This window comes from Mustela erminea, chromosome 1 (genome assembly GCF_009829155.1).
Source record: "Mustela erminea isolate mMusErm1 chromosome 1, mMusErm1.Pri, whole genome shotgun sequence".
In the NCBI taxonomy this organism is placed as follows: Eukaryota; Metazoa; Chordata; class Mammalia; order Carnivora; family Mustelidae; genus Mustela; species Mustela erminea.
In genome coordinates this window covers 40,317,274-40,337,299 of record NC_045614.1, presented here as the reverse complement: position 1 = coordinate 40,337,299, position 20,026 = coordinate 40,317,274, and the positions used below count along the sequence as shown (strand labels likewise).

General features: G+C 40.8%; 1 protein-coding gene across 2 annotated transcripts in view; it reads right to left on the bottom strand.

The window, feature by feature from the left end:
• GXYLT2 (glucoside xylosyltransferase 2) overlaps nt 1-20,026 on the bottom strand; it is a 109,966-nt gene that overhangs the window by 83,989 nt on the left and 5,951 nt on the right. The window contains exon 1 of one of the 2 annotated variants that reach the window (XM_032325072.1): nt 5,511-5,947. The exons of the other annotated variant lie outside the window; for it this stretch is intronic. Coding sequence (XP_032180963.1) covers nt 5,511-5,785 — 275 coding nt within the window. The 5' untranslated portion in view covers nt 5,786-5,947. Of the gene's footprint in view, nt 1-5,510; nt 5,948-20,026 lie in introns of those variants that run through there. 2 annotated transcript variants of the gene reach the window in all.

The following is a 20,026-nucleotide window of genomic DNA, read 5'->3' as shown; positions in this document are numbered from 1 at the left end:
GCCCTTCACCCTGTTCCTGCTCTCTCTCTCTCAAATAAATAAAATCTTAAAAAAAAAAAAAAAAAGGAAATAAATATCACGTGCTATCCTGGCCAGGATCCTGGAATAGAAGAGGGACATTCTGTAAAAACTAAGGAAATATAAATAAACTAAAAATTAGTAACTATACTATTAGTTCATTAACTGTAACAAATGTATCAAGCTAACAAGATTTTAATAATGGAGGAAACTGGGTGCTGGGTATAGGGAAACTCTGTACTACTTTCTCACTTTTTCTAAAATCCCAAATTATTCTAAAAAGTAACATTTATTATAAAGAAAAAGATGCCCTCTCTATTAAGGATGCTACAATTAAAGATCCTCACCATTCTTCTCATTGTTCTTCACTGTGAGATTATTTTGAACATTATTAAATAGTGTGTAACTTAATCATATAAGTAAAATTTTTACCTAGGGCTGGTACAAGGTGGGTGCTGTGTTCATTCATTAGGTGATCTGACAAATATGCATCGAGTACCTACTATGAGATCATCTCTGTTCTGGGTGCACAGTGGTGAATAAGACTTGAAATATACACAGGAGGAGAGAAGCAAATAAAATACAATGTTCATATAATAATAATTTTTTAAAAAGCACTAACCAGGGTAAGGGAGTAGAGTGTGATGGGGAGGGTCCTTTTTTCTAGATCAGCTGGGAGGACCCTTCTGAGAAGAAAACCTAAAAGCATAGTCCTGAAAGAAGGAAGGGAACTAGCCACACCGGGCTATGAGCAAAGAACATTCTAGCACAGGGAATAAGTAAAAAGTGCTGAGGAGGGAATGAATTCAGCACACTAAAAGGCTAGTGTAGCTGAAGCACAGTGGTAGGAGACAAGGTCGGAGACCTAAATGGGGTTGCGATCAGACAAGGCTTGAAGGCCGGACTAAGAAACTGAGTTTTCTTACTGTGACAGGATGTTGGTCATTGGAGGCTTTCACCAGCAAAGAGCTGGTGTGTTCTAAGTAGTTTACATCACTCCAGCAGCTGTATGGGGACTGGACTGTAGAGGGCGCTAGAGGGGAGGCATGCAAACCAGATCTAGGGCTACTGCAGGGAGTCCACGTTTAAAAGGTGGTGTTTAGAAGACAGTGGTAAGCATGGAAATGGGGATACATACATACACATGCACATACATACACACACACCTATTTTTTTTTTTTTAAGATTTACTTATTTATTTTAGAGAAAGAGGGAGAGAGACTCTCAAGCAGATTCCTTGCTGAGCAGGGAGCCTCATGTGAGGCTTGATCGGAAGACCCTGAGATTATGACCTGAGCTGCAACCAAGAGTCGGACGCTTAACTGACTGTGCCTCCCAGGTACCTAGGGATATATGTTGACATAGAACCAATATGACTTGCTGATCAATAAAAGATGAAATCATGGACCAATGAACAAAAATGAATGTGAAAAGAATCAAGAATCAGAGTACATAATATCAGAGGTGGTACCTAAGTTCTGGAGAGCTTTAATATGCTCTGAGGCTACCAGCTAATTATAGGATCACTGCAGGGTTGGCATTTTGCTATATAACACCATCCCTCTTAAGGAAGACCTTTATTCAGGCTTGAACTGTCTGAGCAGACTTATCTCAGATACCAAAGGGAACTGCAGGAAATGATGTCTCTTGATGAGCGCGTAAACATGCTTCCTCTCACTGGAACAGCTGGGGAGGCTGCCAAGTGTAAACGTGTTTCTCTATTGTCTCCTCAACCCCACCTCTCCCAAATTCTGGGAGGGAAACAACTCCTTTCACCACTGTATAGTGAGTGCCTGTCCAGAATATATGTGCAATAAACATCTGTTGAATGACTGAGGAATAAAATAGCAGAGGACCTCCAAAGAGCTCAGAGGTATCCTAAGTCTCCCTTAGAAACCATATTTTAAGAGAAAACAGCAATACCCAGGCCAATGCAAAAATAAAAAGAATAAAGTTCAGGAGAGGGTTGAGATTGAGTAATCAGTAGGAGTTCTAGGATAGAGCCAATAAATGAGAAACTGATTTTGCAAGAGACAGCACAAAGGGCTAAGCAATACTCATTGTTGGGATTTTACAGCTAAACTGGATGATCTCATCACACACAGGATCATCAAATGTCAGAGCTGGAAGAGATCTTGGAAAACTTTTGGATTGATTTGCTCAGTTTACAGATGAGGAAATTAAGGTGAAATGGCTTGGGATTGGAACCCAATTTTCTGGCCTCCAGATGCCAAATTATTTTCTACACTGCACTGATTAGCAGTTATATTCAACTGTCTTTCCATACAGAGGCTCAAAGAGGGGTTTTCAGAAGCAACTTGGAGATACAGCCTATTTAAATTTACTCTCCGGTAAAATCCTTTTTAGAATTCATCTCCATGAAAACCAAATCATCTCTTCCTGATCAGCTTTTCCTCTAAACATTCAGTGAAAATAAGGCAGCCTATCATGATTCCCTTTTTGACATGGCTGCCAGGAAGCTTGGAGCTAAATTTAATACTTAACTCTCATAACAATAGTGGCTCAGTTTTTGACAAACAGTGCTTATTTCCTCCTCTCCTTTATGACTTCTCATTTTTTAGGATGATTTCAATGGCCTTATTATATATGTTTTTTTACTAAAAGTCGTCTCATATTCTCTCTGGAAGTCAGCCAGGTGTAAATCACCAATAAACCAAAATAAAGGAAGATTTCATTTCTCTTGTGCACTTGGACTGGCTACTTAGATTGTGGTGTCCATTTCCAGATCCCACCCTTGACCTAAAAGCTCAGACCTTACCTCTGGGCTTTATATTTATAGAGAGGAGAGGCCACCGCAGGACAGATTGCATACAAATGACTAGTTATAAAATTGTAGGGTCTGTCTGCTAACTAGGCAAGTCCCTGGAAACTTCTCTAAAATGAAAACAAGATGTGGAAGGAGAGGGCTATGTTTCCTGCGCTGACGTGGCAAGACTTGACTTAACAGCAGTACCCCGGGGGAGGTAAGGCAGCCCGGGCCACGGATGGTCAGCAGGTGGTGGACTGTATCCCATCCAACTCCATGCTTGCTGCTGACTACTCCCCAGGCCGAGAAATGAGATCACGTAACCTTCATCTTTTCTGGAGTCTAGCCACGTAACGAGATTAAAGCACCCAGTTTCTGAAAACACGAGGCTTTCTTTTCCCTCCCTAAAATGAAATGCCTCCTAAACCACAAAAATTTAACCCAAGCAGGGTTAGAAGAGCAATAAAGGAGTCCATGCAGAGATCTTCCCTCCCGTTCCCTCATGGTCTCGGTATCTTCTGCCACCATTTCTGTCCAGGTAGTATAAAAACAAACAAACAAACAAAAACCAAAAAAACAACATTATTAAGTCTCTGGATAGGTCAACTTCTCCAGAGGACACTAGACTTTGATCTTTCTGCATCTAAGCTTCAGACTTCCTGTGGCTTTTTTGTTATTCGCTCTTTCCTGAGTTTTAAAAATTTTGTTCTATATTCCTATGGTGTTGGCCATGACTTCATTGATAATATAAGAGATATGTTCAAAAGAAAAATGGCTTCAGGAGGGACTGTTGCTCATGGAATAGTCCTTCCCTAAAACATCCATTTGGATTCTGCTCATGATCTCTTCCTAGTCAGAGCCAATTTGTTCAGATAGAGACAAGAAGATGCTGCCCTATGTTCCCAACACCTTGAAGAATGAGACCGTTGTAAAAATCTATGATGTTTCTTTAGAGAAATCGCAGGAAAACCACGAAAAGCAGGCAAGACTAGTTAGTGTTATGACATCAGCATAGCAGGTAAGAGTCAACCGGGCCCAGACCACCTGAATCTTTACCCTTATCCACCACAAGTGACCTATGAACCTTGGACAAATGGCTAAACCTCAGGCATTACTTAACTCAACTGTGAAATGGAACAATAATAATTAGTGCTTACTTTATAGAACAGGCTCTCAAACGCTGGTGTGTGTTGGAAACAATGGGAGGGCTTGCTAGGACACAGATTACTGACCTCACCCCCCACGGCTTCTAATTTCCTGGGGCCGGGGTGGGGCCCCAGAATCTGCATTTCTACCAAGGCCTCAGGTGACACTGTTGCCGTTAGCTCTTTCAAAGACTACACTTCAGGAACCCCCATCATAGGGCCATGATGCAGATGACATAGTTAATGTGTGTACAGTAAGTTTTAACAAGGACTACTTTTGTGGACTGCTGTTAGGAGGATGCCTGGCAAAAGGTTAGCTAAGTTAAATGATGTCAGTTGTCACTGTCTTAGGCGTTGTCCCGTCTACTTACAAACCCTAGGAAACTTGCAGTTCCACCTTAGGGCAACACATTGTAAGAAACCCCAGCTCCTAACAGAAATATCCTGAGTTTAAAGTATGTATACATTCGTAAGAGCTTGTAAATGTTTCTAAATACTTAAAAGTGACTCTATAGATGATCATTGGGTTCTTTCTCCCTCTCAAACTTGTCAGTACCCATCTGTACATTTATGATGAGGCAGAAGAGAACCAAAAGCTGACACAGCTACTTCTTGAGGTTTTGTGTCTTTTCTCTTAGTTACAGTAAAAGTGCCAAAACAGATTTAGTCATTAGGGCCAAAAGGAATTCTTCAACTCATTTCAAGTAATGAAGGAGCCCAGCACAGCAGAGACAGCAAGGGCAGTTACAAACATCACCAGTTTCCAAAGGGCAGAGGAAACAGACCCGCGGCAAGAAAAGGGGATTGTTAAAAAGCTCTCCACAACAAAGGAATTGAACGCAAATCCCTAACCTGGGGGCGGTCCAGCAACCCTGAGGACAAAGATAAAACGCTCCGATGAAAAGCTGTGGCGGGTTAAGCTCCGTGCGGAGAAAGAGAATATCAAACACCATGTCAAAGGTGAAGATGTTTCTGCCCTGTAAGACGCCTCGTACTTGAGTCTGAAACAACGTGAAATAGGGAAACCGTCACTCTCCCGTGCCACGCATCGCTTCTTCCAGGAAGAAAACTTCTTTTTTTTAATAAACCTAGGTCGACTGCCCCTTCTGTTCTAAGCACAGTGCGATTCAAGGTTCCAGGAGAGGCGGCTAGTGTTTGGTAAACATCTAACTTTTCCAACTCAATCACATCTAAGTTTTTGGTAAAAATTCTCCTGTGAAACATGAGAATTAGATAAAGCATTCTTGAATCGTGATGGCTTTGGAAAAATTAAACAAAGGGCTCATGTTTGCAAGAACGCAAACACACGTCTTGCTCTGTTAAAAAAAAAAAATGTAATATATAAACCACCCTCCTTGGCACTTCTCTTTCAAAAATGTACGTGATTATCAGCACTGCACTGTCAACAGGACTCCACAAAGGTGGTTCTTCAGCTCTGGCGGGGCAAAAAATACTACCGGGCGGCCCGCGGGAGAGCCTGGAGTCTGTCCCTCCAGCCCAAAGCCTCCCCTGGACTTGACACGGGCGGAGGGAGCGAGACACGGGTCCCCAGCAGGGATTCTGGGGCTGCCACGACTCACCTCGCCAACTTCTCCAGGCTCGCGGCGCCCCGGCGGCCGGCTCGGGGGCGCGGACGCGGGGGCCGGCGCCGCCGAGCGCGCGGGCGGGCCCCCAGGAGGGCGCCCGGGCCCGGGAGGCGCTCGGGGGCCGGCGCGGGGTGGCGCTGCGGGGCGGACGCGGGGCGCGCGGGGGGCGCGGGGGGCTCGGCGCGGCCGGCGCGCAGGGACAGCAGCGCGAGCAGCAGCGCTGCCAGCGCGAGCAGGAGCAGCGCCGCCGCCTTGCTGCGGAGCTTCATGGTGCGGCGCGGCGGCGGCGGCGGCGGCGGCGGCCCCGGGGCGGCGCGGCCCCTCTGCGCATCGCGGCTCGCCGGGCGGCGGCGGGGCGAGCGCAGTAGTGCGAACGGCCGCCTTCTCCGCCCGCCCGCCGGGGACTGGGGTCCCGGCAGTCGGCGGGCGGGCGGGCGATGGAGGAGGAGAAGAAGGAGGAGGGGGCGGGAGGGGAGGAGGCGCAAGCCCGGCCCGAGGAGGAGCAGCCCGCGCCTACCGTACTGTGTGGAGTAGCCGCCCGTCCGCCCACCCGCCAGCCGCCCGGAGACTGGCGCGTAGGCTTTAGGGAGCTCAGCTTCAAAATCCTCTTCCTCATTCATGCATTCATCCTTCCACCCACCTGTTCATCCATCCATTCATTCCCTCCCATACCATTCCATTTTCTCGGTTACTTCTTCATTCAGTCACTCATTCACGTACTCTCCCATTCCACCCCTCTCTTCATCTCATTTTTCTATGCATTGTCCCCATGATTTATTTTTATCCATCTTTCCACACACCCGTGCATCCATCTAGACATCCAAGCAGGCAAGAGCATCTCTGTTCTGTTTTCCCAATGCAGGCCCTGACACTTGGTGGATATATTGTGGACAAAATCACGCCAGATCTATGTAGGCTAAAGAAGTTATAGAATAAATTTCAAAGTCTGGGTTTCAAATGTGACTCGGTCCCCTACTGGCTTAGTGATCCTGAGCAAGTTGCACAATTTGAGCCTTCATGTCCTTACATGCAAAATGGGAATGATGATACTGCTCTCCAGAGGCATTTTTGTGGGCATTAAATTAAAAAAAAATGCATTCAAAGAAACTAGCACAGTGCCTGGCTCACAATAGGTGTCCAATAAAAGCTCTGTGATAATCAGTACAATAAAACGCAGCATATCACAAATACATAAATGCAAATGTTGTTTCTTTTTTCTTTCTGATGTGGATTTGACACAGTAACAACTTTACCACCCAGTGTAGGAATAGAGTCTTCTGAGACCCTAGCAGCTACAATCACCAGATCAAGGTTCTAAATTTTCAAAGTATTCTTTCAGGGCATCTCTAGTCACAAATCTGAAGCATGAGGACACATGCTGTTATTATTCACTATGAACCGACAGCCAGCATTTTATTAACTTGCTTTTTGGCATGGCCACAGCACAAAGAAGACCAGATATAACAATGACTCTGAGTTTCTACCAGATTTTATGCTGATATATAAATCATCTAAAATTCAGTTATATTCCAAATCATTCTTATATTAACATTACATTTTAATTATTTGGGAACCTATTGTATTTAAAATTCTAGAAATGAGAATGTTTAATATCCTGGAACCTCTTGCCAAGCAGGCACATAGAAACAACAGGGTGCAAGGTCGAAGTGTGGGCTGAGATGTTGCAGTCGAGCGAGCACCAATAGTCCATTGGTTCTCAACAACGACAAGGTGTCATCCCAATAGAAGGCATCTGGAATTGTGAGAAGGATGTTTTGGGTTGTCACAATGACTGGTGGGTTCTACTGACATGCACTAACCCTCTAACAATCCTCAGGACATTCTAGCATGACAAGAATTGTCCTGGGCCAAGTGCCAACACGGGGGTCCCGTTGAGAAGCACTGAGCTATGCTAAGGCTTGGGGCTTAGGCTTTCAGATTTAGCAAAGGCCACAATCGTGTTGCTTTGTGGCCCAGTGAAATAGAAATTTCCAAACTCTCTCTGGCCACCTCTCCTCTTCCTCAAGGAGGATACATGCAACAAAGGTAAAATAAGGCAAAGTAACACTGAAGTAGTACCTGAGGGTTTTAGCCTCAAACACCCAAATGGAACTTGGGACAGTTAGGCTTGACCAAACAGAGGACTTCATTTTCTTAAACTCCACTGACTTACCTCCTTCCCCTGAGTCCAAACCCAAGTTTTGGATTTTACTGCTCTGATTGGTGGAAAAGTACAACTTCCTTTTTTTTTTTTTTTTAAAGATTTTATTTATTTATTTGACAGAGAGAGATCACAAGTAGGCAGAGAGGCAGGCAGAGAGAGAGGAAGGGAAGCAGGCCCCCTGCTGAGCAGAGAGCCTGATGTGGGGCTCGATCCCAGGACCCTGAGATCATGACCTGAGCCGAAGGCAGCGGCTTAACCCACTGAGCAACCCAGGTGCCCCGAAAAGTACAACTTCTGACATCATGGAAAACGGGTTCCAGATATTATATCTATGCATCACCCAATTCCTCACTTGGATGTTTAATACCCCAAATGCTTATTTATATGCTCCCTTCACCCCGGAAATAATTTTCTCGTCTTGGAGTTCTGGCTCTAGACACTCACTTGCTCAAGCCAGAAATTAGGTGGGAATCATCCTTGACGTCCCCATTTCCCTCACCTCCTACATTAGTTAATCTGTTTTCCATTTTTATCTGTTGTGTACAACAAACAATTCCAAAATTCGGTGGCATAAGATAATGCACATACAATCTCATCATTTATGTGGGTCATGAATCCAGAACAGCTTAGCTGGGTCCTCTGCTTCCCAGGCTTTCATAGGGCTCCCATGAATTGTTGTTTCAGTGCAGTGATCTCATCTGAACACTCAACTGGGGAAGGATCCTCTTGCAATCTCACTTACATGGCTGCTGGAAGAATGCAGTTTCTTTCAGGTCACCTTGCTGCCTGTTGGTCAGAGGATACCCAGTTCCTTGCCAGGTGGCCCTCTCTATCAGCATAAGACTATAAGAAGAGTCAGAGAGGACACAGCAATACGGAGTCAGTCTTTTACAACCTAATTTCAGAAGTGATGTTCTGTCAGTTTATCTTGTTCTTCTTCTTAGAAGCAAGTCATTATATCTTATTCACATTCAAGAGGAGAGGATTATATAAGGGCTGGAATACCAGGAGGCCAGGATTATTGGCAGCCATTTTAGAAGGCTATCTTATTCATCTCCTATATCCGAAGAATTAGCAAATTCTGTCAAAGCTGCTTCCCAAAAGTGATTGGCATCTGTCCAGTTCTCTCCTTCTGAATTGCCAGTCATGATTGCTTGACAAGGCCAAACCTTGCTAAATTCTTAAGAGCCTCATTCCTATTGTATTCCCTATAACTTGGGCCAACCTCACCACCCACCACCCACCCCCATTATATGATGTGACTGTTCTACAGCTTACATGCAATAGTAATTACCTTCTAGTTAATCTCCTTATTTCTTCCCAGGCCTTCTTCCAATTTTTAAAGCAGGATAACTTAAAACAAAACAAAACAAAACACAAATTGAATCTTATTTCTCCCCTGCTTAAAATTCTTCAGTGAGTCATCATGGTTTTTGTTAGTGTGGTTGTTGTTGTTGTGGTGGTGGTGGTGGTGGTGGTTGTTTAGGAGACTCCACACCCAGCATGGAGCCCAATGTGGGGCCCGAGCTCAAGACCTGAGCTGAGGTCAAAAGTTGGAGGCTTGGGGCGCCTGTGTGGCTCAGTGGGTTAAGCCTCTGCCTTCAGCTCGGGTCATGATCCCAGGGTCCTGGGATCAAGTCCCACATCGGGCTCTCTGCTCGGCAGGGAGCCTGCTTCTTCCTCTCTCTCTTTCAGCCTGCCTCTCTGTCTGTCAAATAAATAAATATTAAAAAAAAAAAAAAGTTGGAGGCTTAACTGACTGAGCCACCTAAGTGCTCCTTTTTCATGGTTCTTTAAGTAAGTCTGAACCCCTTACCATACATAGTATCTTCATTCATCCTGGGGCTTGTTCCAGCCCTACTGGCTTTCCATCAGGGCCTCTACCATTGCTGGGTCTTACTTGCTTCTGTGTCTTTGCATTTGTGTTTCCTTTTGCTGATTCTAGGCTCTGGAGATACTTCAAGATTTTAGAGAACAAATTTACCAATCTAGAATTTTGTAACCCCATAAATTGTCTTTCATAGGTGAAGGGGAGGGGCACCTGGGTGGCTCAGTTACTAAGTGTCTGCCTTTGGCTCAGGTCATGATCCTAGGGTCCTGGGATCAAACCCCACATAGGGCTCCCTACTCAGTGGGAAGCCTCCTTCTCCCTCTCCCACTTCCTCTGTTGTGTTTCCTCTCTCACTATATCTCTCTTTCTCTGTCAAATAAACACAATCTTTAAAAAAAAAAAAGATTTTATTTATTTATTTGACAGAAAGAGACAGCGAGAGAGGGAACACAAGCAGAGGGAGTGGGCGAGGGAGAAGCAGGCTTCCTGCTGACCAGTTTTCCTGACACAGGGCTCTATCCCAGGACTCCGGGATCATGACTGAGCAGAAGGCAGACACTTAACGACTAAGCCACCCAGGTGCCCCAATAAATAAAATCATTTTAAAAAAAGAAAAAAAAAGAAATAGACCTTCTCAGAAAAACAAAAGTTGGGAGAATTTGTTGCCAGTAGATCTGCCCTACAAGAAATGTTAAAAGAATTTCTTTAGGGAGAAAGAAAATGATATAAGTAAGAAAAAAATCAGATCTACATAAGAAAGGAGAAGCATCAGAGAAAGTATAAGGTAAAATAAAAACTTCACTTCTCTTATTCTTAACTGACCTAAAAAAAACCAGTTTTTTGTTTAAAATAATAGCAATAGGGGCACCTGGGGTGCTCAGTTATTAAATCTCTGCCTTCTGCTCAGGTCATGATCCTAGGGTCCTGGGATGGAGGCCTACACTGGGCTCCCTCCTCAGTGGGAAGCCTGCTTCTCTCTCTCCCACTCCCCCTGCTTGTGTTCCCTCTCTCACTCTGTCTCTCCCTGTCAAATAGATAAATAAATAAATAAATAAATAAATAAATAAAATCTTTAAAAATAAATAAGTAAAGTAATAGGAATAATGTATAAGATGCTTAGAGGTATGTATAAATGAAATAAATGACAGCCATAATACAAGGAATGGGAGGAGGACATTAGGAATAGTTGATTATTATAAAGTACTTGCACTACCTATGAAGCAGTATAGGGTTATTTAAGAGTGGACCTGGATTAGTGGTAAATGTGTAGGGCAAATCGTAGGGCAAGCACTAAAAATATTTTTTAAAAGGAGTATAATTCATATGCTAAAAAAAGAGAGACAAGTGAATTATGTAATATGCTTAACTAGAATCACAAAAAGCAAAAGAGTAGAAGAGAAAAAACTGGAATAAAGAAAAAGGCAACAGGGATGCCTGGATGGCTCAGTGGGCTAAAGCCTCTGCCTTCGGCTTGGGTCATGATCCCAGGGTCCTGGGATCAAGCCCTGCATCAGGCTCTCTGCTCGGTGGGGAGCCTGCTTCCCTTCCTCTCTCTCTGCCTGCCTCTCTGCCTTCCTTGTGATCTCTGTCTGTCAAATAAATAAATAAAATCTTTAAAAAAAAATAGAAAAAGGCAACAAATCAAAATCAGTAATGGAATAAATTTTAATCCAACTATATCAATAACTGCTCTATCAATTGTTTAAATACACCAAATAAGAGATTTTCAGTGTGAATCTAAAAATAAGACCCAACTATATGTCATATGTAAGAAACCCACTTTAAGTATAAAGACATATACAGATTAAAAGTAGAAGAAAGGGAAAGCAAAGGGGGTAAAGAAAGTTATACCATACTAACGTTAATCAAAAGAGAGTTGTGGTAGCTACTTTAATTTCCAAAGGAGCAGACTTCAGAAGAAGAAAATTATCAGGGGTAAAGTAAGGAATTACATATTGATAAAGAGGTCAATTTTCCAAGAAGACATAACAATCCTTACAGTGTATGCATCTAACAAAAGAATGTCAAAATACATGAGGCAAAAACTTACAGCACTGCCACAAGAAATAAGTGAATTAATTGTTATAATTGGAGACTTTATTGGCATTCTATCAGAAATGGAGAGCTTCATCAAACAAAGATATCATTAAAAACATAGCACTTTTGTTCTACTAAATATAAATGACATCCACAGACTACTTCATCCAACAAAAACAGAATACATGTTCTTCTCAAACTCACATGGATCATTCACCAAGATAGATCACAGTCTGAGCTATAAAACACACCTCCACAAAATTAAAAGAATCTAAATTATTCAATGCCTGTTCTCAGAGCACAGCTAAAATCAATAATAAAATATAGGTGAAAAACTCTAAAATACTTAGAAATTAAACAATACACTTTTACAAAACACTTGGGTGAAAGAAGAAACCATGAGAAAATGTCGAAAACATTTGAACTAAATGAAAGTAGAAATTCAACTTATCAAAATTTGTGGGATTCAGGGAAATCAGTGCTTAGAGACAAATTTATGCCATTTAGTGCATATATTAGAAAAGAGGTAGGTTTAAAACCTATCAATTAACTTATAAAATAGAAAACATTCGGCCCAGATAGGTTCATGGGTGAACACTAACAAACACTGAAGGAATAAATTACACCAGTTGTCTAAAAATTCTTTCAGAAAACAGAAACAGGAGGAATGTTTCCTTATTCTATGAGGTTAGCATTACCCTAATACCAGACTCAGACAAAGACATACAAGAGAACAACAATCTAGCATCTCTCATGAACATAGACACATATATATAAAAATCCTCAAAATATTAGCAAATCAAATCCAACTATGTATAGGAAAATTCATACACTATGAAAAGTGAAAGTTATTCTAGGTGTGCATGGCTGGTTCAACATTCAAAAATCAACCAGTGTAATCCAGCACATCAACAGGATGTAAAAGAAAACTCACATGAGCTTATTGAGAGATGTAGAAAAAGCACTTGACAAAATTCAACACCCATTCATGAGAAAAACTCTCAGAAAACTAGAAATAAAGGGAACTTCTTTGGCTTGATAAAGAACATCAACAGTCATTATAGGTAACATCATACTTAATGAAGAGAAGTTTTCCTACTAAGATCAGTAACAAGGCAAAGATGTTCCCTCTTAACATTACTTGCAACATCATACTGGAAATCCTGGCTATTTTAATAAAACAAGGAAAGGAAATACAGGTATACAGATTTGGAAGGAAGAAATGAAACTGATTTGTTTACAGATAACAAAATTGTCTATGTAGAAAATTCAAAAAAATGGAAAAAAAACCTTCTGGAACTAAAAAGCAGTTAGAGCAAGGTTGCAAGATACAAGGTTAATCTACAAAAGTCAATCATTTTCCTATATGCCAGCATTGAACAACTGGAATTTGAAATCTATAAACACAATACTGTTCATAATAGAACCCCACAAACTGAAATAGTTGAGAATATATAAGAATAAATCTGACAAAATATGTGCAAGATCTGTATAAGGAAAACTATAGAATTAGATGAAAAGAGAACTAAAAATATGGAGAGATTCCATGTTCACGTCTAGGAACACTCAGTATCGTCAAGGTGTCAGTTCTTCCCAATTTTATTTATAAATTAAATGCAATCCCAATCAGAATATCAGTGAGTTATTTTGCGGATATTGGCAAACTGATTCTATAGTTTATATGGAGTGGCAAAAGGTTCAGAATAGCCGGTATAACTTTGAAGGAAAAGAACAGAATTGGAACAAAGAGTGATGCTACCTGGCTTCGAGACTTACTCTAAAGCTATGGTAATCAAGACATTGTGGGGTTGGTAAAAGAATAGACAACAAATCAGTGGAACAGCACAGAGATTCCAGAAATAGACCTTGATAAGTTTAGTCAGCTGATATTTGTCAAGGGAGAAAAGGCAATACAATGGAGCAAAAATAATCTCTTCAACAAACAGTGCTGAAATAATGGGACATCCACAGGCAAAAACAAAAACAAACAAACAAACAAACAAAAAAAAAAACTCCCCCAAAACAATACCTAAACCCTACAACCTTCACAAAAGCTAACTCAAAATGGTTCATAGACCCCAATATAATGAAACTCCTAGAAGATAATGTAGGAGAAAACCTAGATGACCTTGCATATGGCAATGACTTTTTGGATATAAAACCAAAGGCACAATCTGTGAAAGAAATAATTGATAAGCTGGACTTCATTGTTATAATGAAAAACTTAAGCTCTGTGAAAGACAATCTCAAGAGAATTAGAAGACAAGCTATAGACTGGAAGAAAATACTTGGAATAGGCAAACTATATCGTGGACTCTTACCCCAAATATACAAAGAACATTTAACACTCAACAATAAAAAAAAAAAACCAATCCTATTAAAAAATGTGCCAAAGACCTTAACAGACACCTCACCAAAGATGGCAAGTAAACATATGAGAAGTTAATTGTAAGAAGATACTTCACAACAAATGTAATCAGGGTAATGCAAATTAAAACAATGATAGAGTACTGCAAATATATATGTATAGATGTTTGCTGGAGCAAAGAGAAGTGTGCAAACTGACATATATAACATGGCAGCCAATAAAAAATTCAGCAAGGGGAGGAAGTTTGGGGTTATGTCTGTATCTGTTGGAATGATTTTAGCTACACATAAGAGAATATCTGACTAACCATGGCTTAAACTATGGCTTTTCAAATTCCCTGCTTAGCAGAGAGCCTGATGTGGGGCTCGATCCCAGGACCCTGAGATCTTGACTGGAGCTGAAGGCAGAGGTTTAACCCACGGAGCTACCCAGGCACCCCAAGAGATTCTGTTTTTCTAATAAGTTCTTAGATGTTGCTTTTGCTGCTGGTGGTAGTACAATACTTTTGAGTAGCAAGGATTGAATAATAAAGATAAATTTATCTTATATTTTAAGAAGCCCAGAACAGATGGACAAAAGTGGAAGGAAATCTTTTAACTTTATACCTACTGTGGACATTCTTACATTTGTCTTTGGTGAGCACACAAATTTGTGTGTGTTGAGTATATACCTAAGAGGGACATTTACTACGTCACAAAGTAGATAAAAGTTCAGCTTTAGTGGGTGCCATCCAACAGTTTTACCATGTGCTGGTGTCAACCTACACATCCACCAGCAGAGAATGGGAATCCTGGTTGCTACACATCATCTCCAACTGTCGGTGCTATTGGTCTTTTTCATTTGAACCATTCTAGTGGACTTGTAGTGGTGTTTCATTGTGGGTATAATTTTCCTTTCCCTTAGGACTAATGAAAGTCAGCATTTTTCCATGTATTCATTAGCCAATTAGACGTCTTATTTTATGAGGCATCTGCTCAAGTCCTTCAATCATTTTTTATCAAGTTGTCTTTTATTGATTTGTAGGATTATCCAGAATATGCATAAAGAACCCTTACAAATAAAAATAGTTTCATTTTAAAATTTAAAACTTAGTTTTACTTGGAGTTTATTCTGATTAAGGTACAAGCACAACTTTATTTTTTTCGGATCAGTTGTCTCAACACCAATACTACACAGGCCATCTTTCCCATATCAATTGGAGACAGTACCTTTGTCACCTACTAAATTTCCTTGTGTATTCTGGAATATTTCTGCGCTTTCTATTCAGTTTGTCTGTCTTCCATGGGAGAATACACTTTTAACTACTAGCAGTATAATGTGTTTAAATATCTACTATAGGGCCCTATTGTTTTAGAGCTTTTCAGGCTATTCTTATTTATTTCCCATATGAACTCAGAACTGTCTGTCTCATTTCAAAATAAAAAAAAATTACTGGCATTGAAATAAATTTGTGAGTTAACTGAAGAAGAATTAACATCTTCCTCATGTTGCTTTTCCAATCTAACATAATTACAATCTCTTATTTGTTCACATCTTATTTGGTATCCTTCAGTGATACATAAATTTTTGATATGCACAGCTGAGCTGGTGGGAAAGTGAAGACAATCTCTGAGGCTACAAAACTATAAGAAAGTAAGAGACTAGAGTGGTTATTCAGCATTACAGTCAAACTTTTCTTTGGCTAGGAAATAAAGCTTAGAGCCAAAGCAAGGTGTGAGGTCAGAACAGGAACACTGAAATAAAACCTGGTCCTCTCATTGGATCTAGAAGGTATTCTATTAAACAAAATAAGTCAGACTGAAAAAGAGAAATATCATATGGTTTCACTTACATACAGAACCTAAATACAAAACAAATGAGCAAACAGACAAATAAGAAACACACAAACAAAAAACAAATATAGACTCATTAAAAACAGAGAATAAACTAGTGGTTGCCAGAGGGGAGAGGGTGAGGAAGATGGGTGAAATAGGTGAAAGTGATTGGAAGATAAAAAATTCCAGTTATAAAACAAATAAGTGATGGAGATGAAAGAACAGCATACGAAATATAGTTGATAATATTGTAATAACTTTGTATGGTGACAGATGGTAACTACACTTATTGTAGTAAGCATTATATAATGTAAAGAATTGTCAAATCACTCTTACACACTTGAAACTAATATAATATTATGTGTCAATTATACTACAATTAAAAAGTAAAATAAAAAAATAGAATACCATAAAAATGAACCAGATCCCGAGTGGCACTCTGAACAGAAACCTAGAAAACAACCTACCTCACAAAAGATAGGAGAGATGTTGCCTGTGTGGACAGTGGTCCCCAGAGGATGGAAAGGATCTGATTGAGAATTCCTAATGGCCCATTTTCACATAGGCCTCTGTGGGGCAATCAATCAATCAATCAATCAAAATTTAAAAAGAAAAGAAAAAAGAAAAAAATACAAGGAGAAATTTTAGGTTAAAATGATCCCAAATTGGTAGAACTTTGGGGTTCTGAAAGCAAAAGCAAATTTTGATTGACAGAATATAATTAATTAAATCTTAGGTGTGGTGGTTGAAGAGTGAGTCCTTAAAATTTATGTCCTCTTGTAACCTCAGACTGTGACTTCCTTGGAAATAGGATCTTTGTGGATATGATTAAGGATCCCAAGATGAATCATCTTGAATGCAGAGTGGGCCCTCAATCCAATGACTGGTATCCTTATCCTTGGGAGAAGAAACAACACCGGGAAACACACACAGGTAAAAGAAGAAGCCATGTGAATATGGAGGCAGAGACTGAAGTCACACTGCCACAGCTAAGAGACGACATGAACCACAAGAAACTGGAAGAGGCTAGGAAAGATTCTCCCCTGAGCTTCAGCGAAAGCATGGCCCTGTGGACATTTTGATTTCAGACTCCTGACATCCTGAACCCTGAGAGAATAAATTTCTGTTGTATAATCTGCCCAGTTTGTGGTAATTTGCTGTGGCAGCCCTAAGAAACTAACACACTAGGTTTCAAGAAATTCACACATAAAAAATTCCAAGGAACTGGGCGCCTGGGTGGCTCAGTGGGTTAAAGCCTCTGCCCTCTGCCTTCAGCTCAGGTCATGATCCCAGGGTCCTGGAATTGAGCCCCTGGCATCAGCATCGGGCTCTCTGCTCAGCAAGGATCCTGCTTCCCCTTCTCTCTCTGCCTGCCTCTCTGCCTACTTGTGATCTGTCAAATAAATAAATAAAATCTTAAAAAAAAAATTCCAAGGACTTTGATTTCATCATTCCAAACTATAAAACACACACAAGAATAAACCATGGTAGGAAAAAAAAAAGGGTACAAGGAACTACCAAAAGGGATAGGGCAGATTTGAAAATAAAAAAAGCATAACTTCTAATAATACAAAATATGTAATTATTCAAATTAGAAACTCAACTTAAAAGTTAAATAGCATATAAAATCTAGCAGAAGAGAAAACTCAAGAAAAAATACAAAAGGAAGCTAGAGCTAAGGAAGTTACTGAAAATGTAGCACAAAGAGATAAAGAAACGTAATAAATTAAGAGGTTAAAAGAAAAAGGGATAAAACGAGAGGATTTAATATACTTTTTTTGGTTATAGGATTTCAATTATATTTTACTGTATTTACTTTCCTTTCAAAATTTTATTTAACTTCAAGTTTGTTAACATATAGTGTAGTATTAGTTTCAGGGGTAGAATTTAGTGATTCGTCACTTGCATATAGCTCCCAGTGTTCATTATAAGTGCCCTCCTTAATGCCCATCCCCCAATTGCCCCATCTCCACCTTCTCCCCTCCAGCAACCCTGTTCATTCCCTGTAGTTAAGAGTCTCTTATGGCTTGTCTCCCTCTCTTTTTTTTAATCTTATTTTATTTTTCCTTCCCTTCCCCTATGTTCATCTGTTTTGTTTCTTAAATTTTACTTATGGGAGGCACCTGGGTGGCACAGTTGGTTGAACATCTGACTCTTGGTAATGATCTAGGGGCCACGCCCTGGGATTAAACCCTCTGTCTGGCTCTGCACTTCATGTGGAATCTGCTTGAGTTTTTCTCTCCCTCTGTGCCTCCTCTGACCTGCGCATGCTTTTTCTCTAAAATCAATCAATCAGTCTTAAAAAAAAAAAACAAAAAAAACAAAAAAAAAACCTTCTAGGGGTGCCTGGGCAGCTCAGTTGATTAAGCATCTGCCTTTGGCTCAGGTCATGATCTCAGGATCCTGAGACTGACCCCCCTCTTTGGGCTCTCTGCTAGCTGGGATTCTGCTTCTCCCTCTCCCTTTGTTTTCCTCTTCCTCTGCTCCTCTGCCACTGCTTGCTCATGCTCTTTCTCTCTGTCAAATAAATAAATAATATCTTTAAAAAAAAAAGATTTGACTTACTTATTTGACAGAGAGCAAGACAGCGCATGAGGGAACACAAGCAGGAGGAGAGGGAGAGGGAGAAACACACCTCCCACTGAGCAGGGAGCTGGATGTGGGTCTCCATCCCAAGACCCTGGGATCATGACTTGAGCCAAAGGCAGATACTTAATGACTGTGCCACCCCGGTGCCCCTAAATAAAATCTTTTAAAAAAATAAAATAAAAATAAAAAATTCCACATATAAGTAAAATCTTATGGTATTTGTCTTTCTCTGACTGACTTATTTTGCTCAGCATAATACACTGACTTCTAGCCACATCATTGCAAGTGGCAAGAGTTCATTCTTTTTTTTTTTTTTTAAAGATTTTATTTATTTATTTGACAGACAGAGATTACAAGTTGGCAGAGAGGCAGTCAGAGAGAGGAGGAAGCAGGCTCCCTGCTGAGCAGAGAGCCCGATGTGGGGCTCAATCCCAGGACCCTGGGATCATGACCTGAGCTGAAGGCAGAGGCTTTAACCCACTGAGCCATCCAGGCGCTCCTGGATTTCATTCTTTTTGACCTCTGAATAATATTCCATTGCACATATATACCACATCTTTTTTATCTATTCATCCATCGATGGACGTCTGGGCTCTTTCCATAGTTTGTTGACTGTGGACATTGCTGCTTTAAACATTGGGGTGCACATGCCCCTTCGAATCACTATTTTTGTATTTTGGATAAATACCCAGTAGTGCAACTGCTAGATGGTAGGGTAGCTCTAGTTTCAACTTTTTGAGGAACCTCCACACTGTTTTCCAGAGTGCCTGCATCAGTTTTCATTCCCACCAACACTGTAAGAGGGTTCCTCTTTCTCTGCACCCTTACCAACATCTGTTGTTTCCTGAGTTGTTAATTTTAGCCATTCTGACCCGTGTGAGCTGGTATCTTATCATGGTTTTGATTTGTATTTCCCTGATGATGAATGATGAGCATTTTTTCATGTGTTAGGCATTTGTATGTTTTCTGTAAAGAAATGTCTGTTCATGTCCTTTGTCCATTTTTTTAACTGGATTTTTAATTTTGGGGTGTGTTGAGTTTGATAAGTTATGTGCAGATTTTGGATACTAGTCCTTTATCTGATACATCATTTGCAATATCTTCTCCCATTCCTTTGGCTGCCTTTTAGTTTTGTTGATTGTTTCCTTTGGTATTTAATATACATCTTTGGAGGGGGAGGGGTGGAGAACGAGGGAAAGAGAATCTTAAGCAGGCTCCATGTTCAGTGCAGAGCCAGGAAGTGGGGCTCAATCTCACAACCCTAAGATCATGACCTGAGCAGAAACCAAGAGTCAGATGCTCAACTGACAGAGTCACCCAGGTGCCCCATGGTTTAATATACTTCCAATTAGACTTCCAAGAAGGAAAAAATGGGGCTAGAGGATGCAATATTAAAAATGATAACGGCTGAGAATTTCAAAGAGCTGTAAAAAAGTACAAATCCTTACACTGAAAAAGAATGAGTTGCAAGTAGGATAGATGAAAAGAAATGCAGGCCTAGATATATGCCAACAAATATACAGAACATAAAGGAAAAAGAGGAAACCTTCAATTCACAAAGAAAAATCTGTGTACATGCAAGGAAATAAAAATGAGATTTCTCGGGGTGCCTGGGTGTCTCAGTGGGTTGAGCCTCTGCCTTCGGCTCAGGTCATGATCTCGGGGTCCTGGGATCAAGCCCCGCATCGGGCTCTCTGCTCAGCGGGG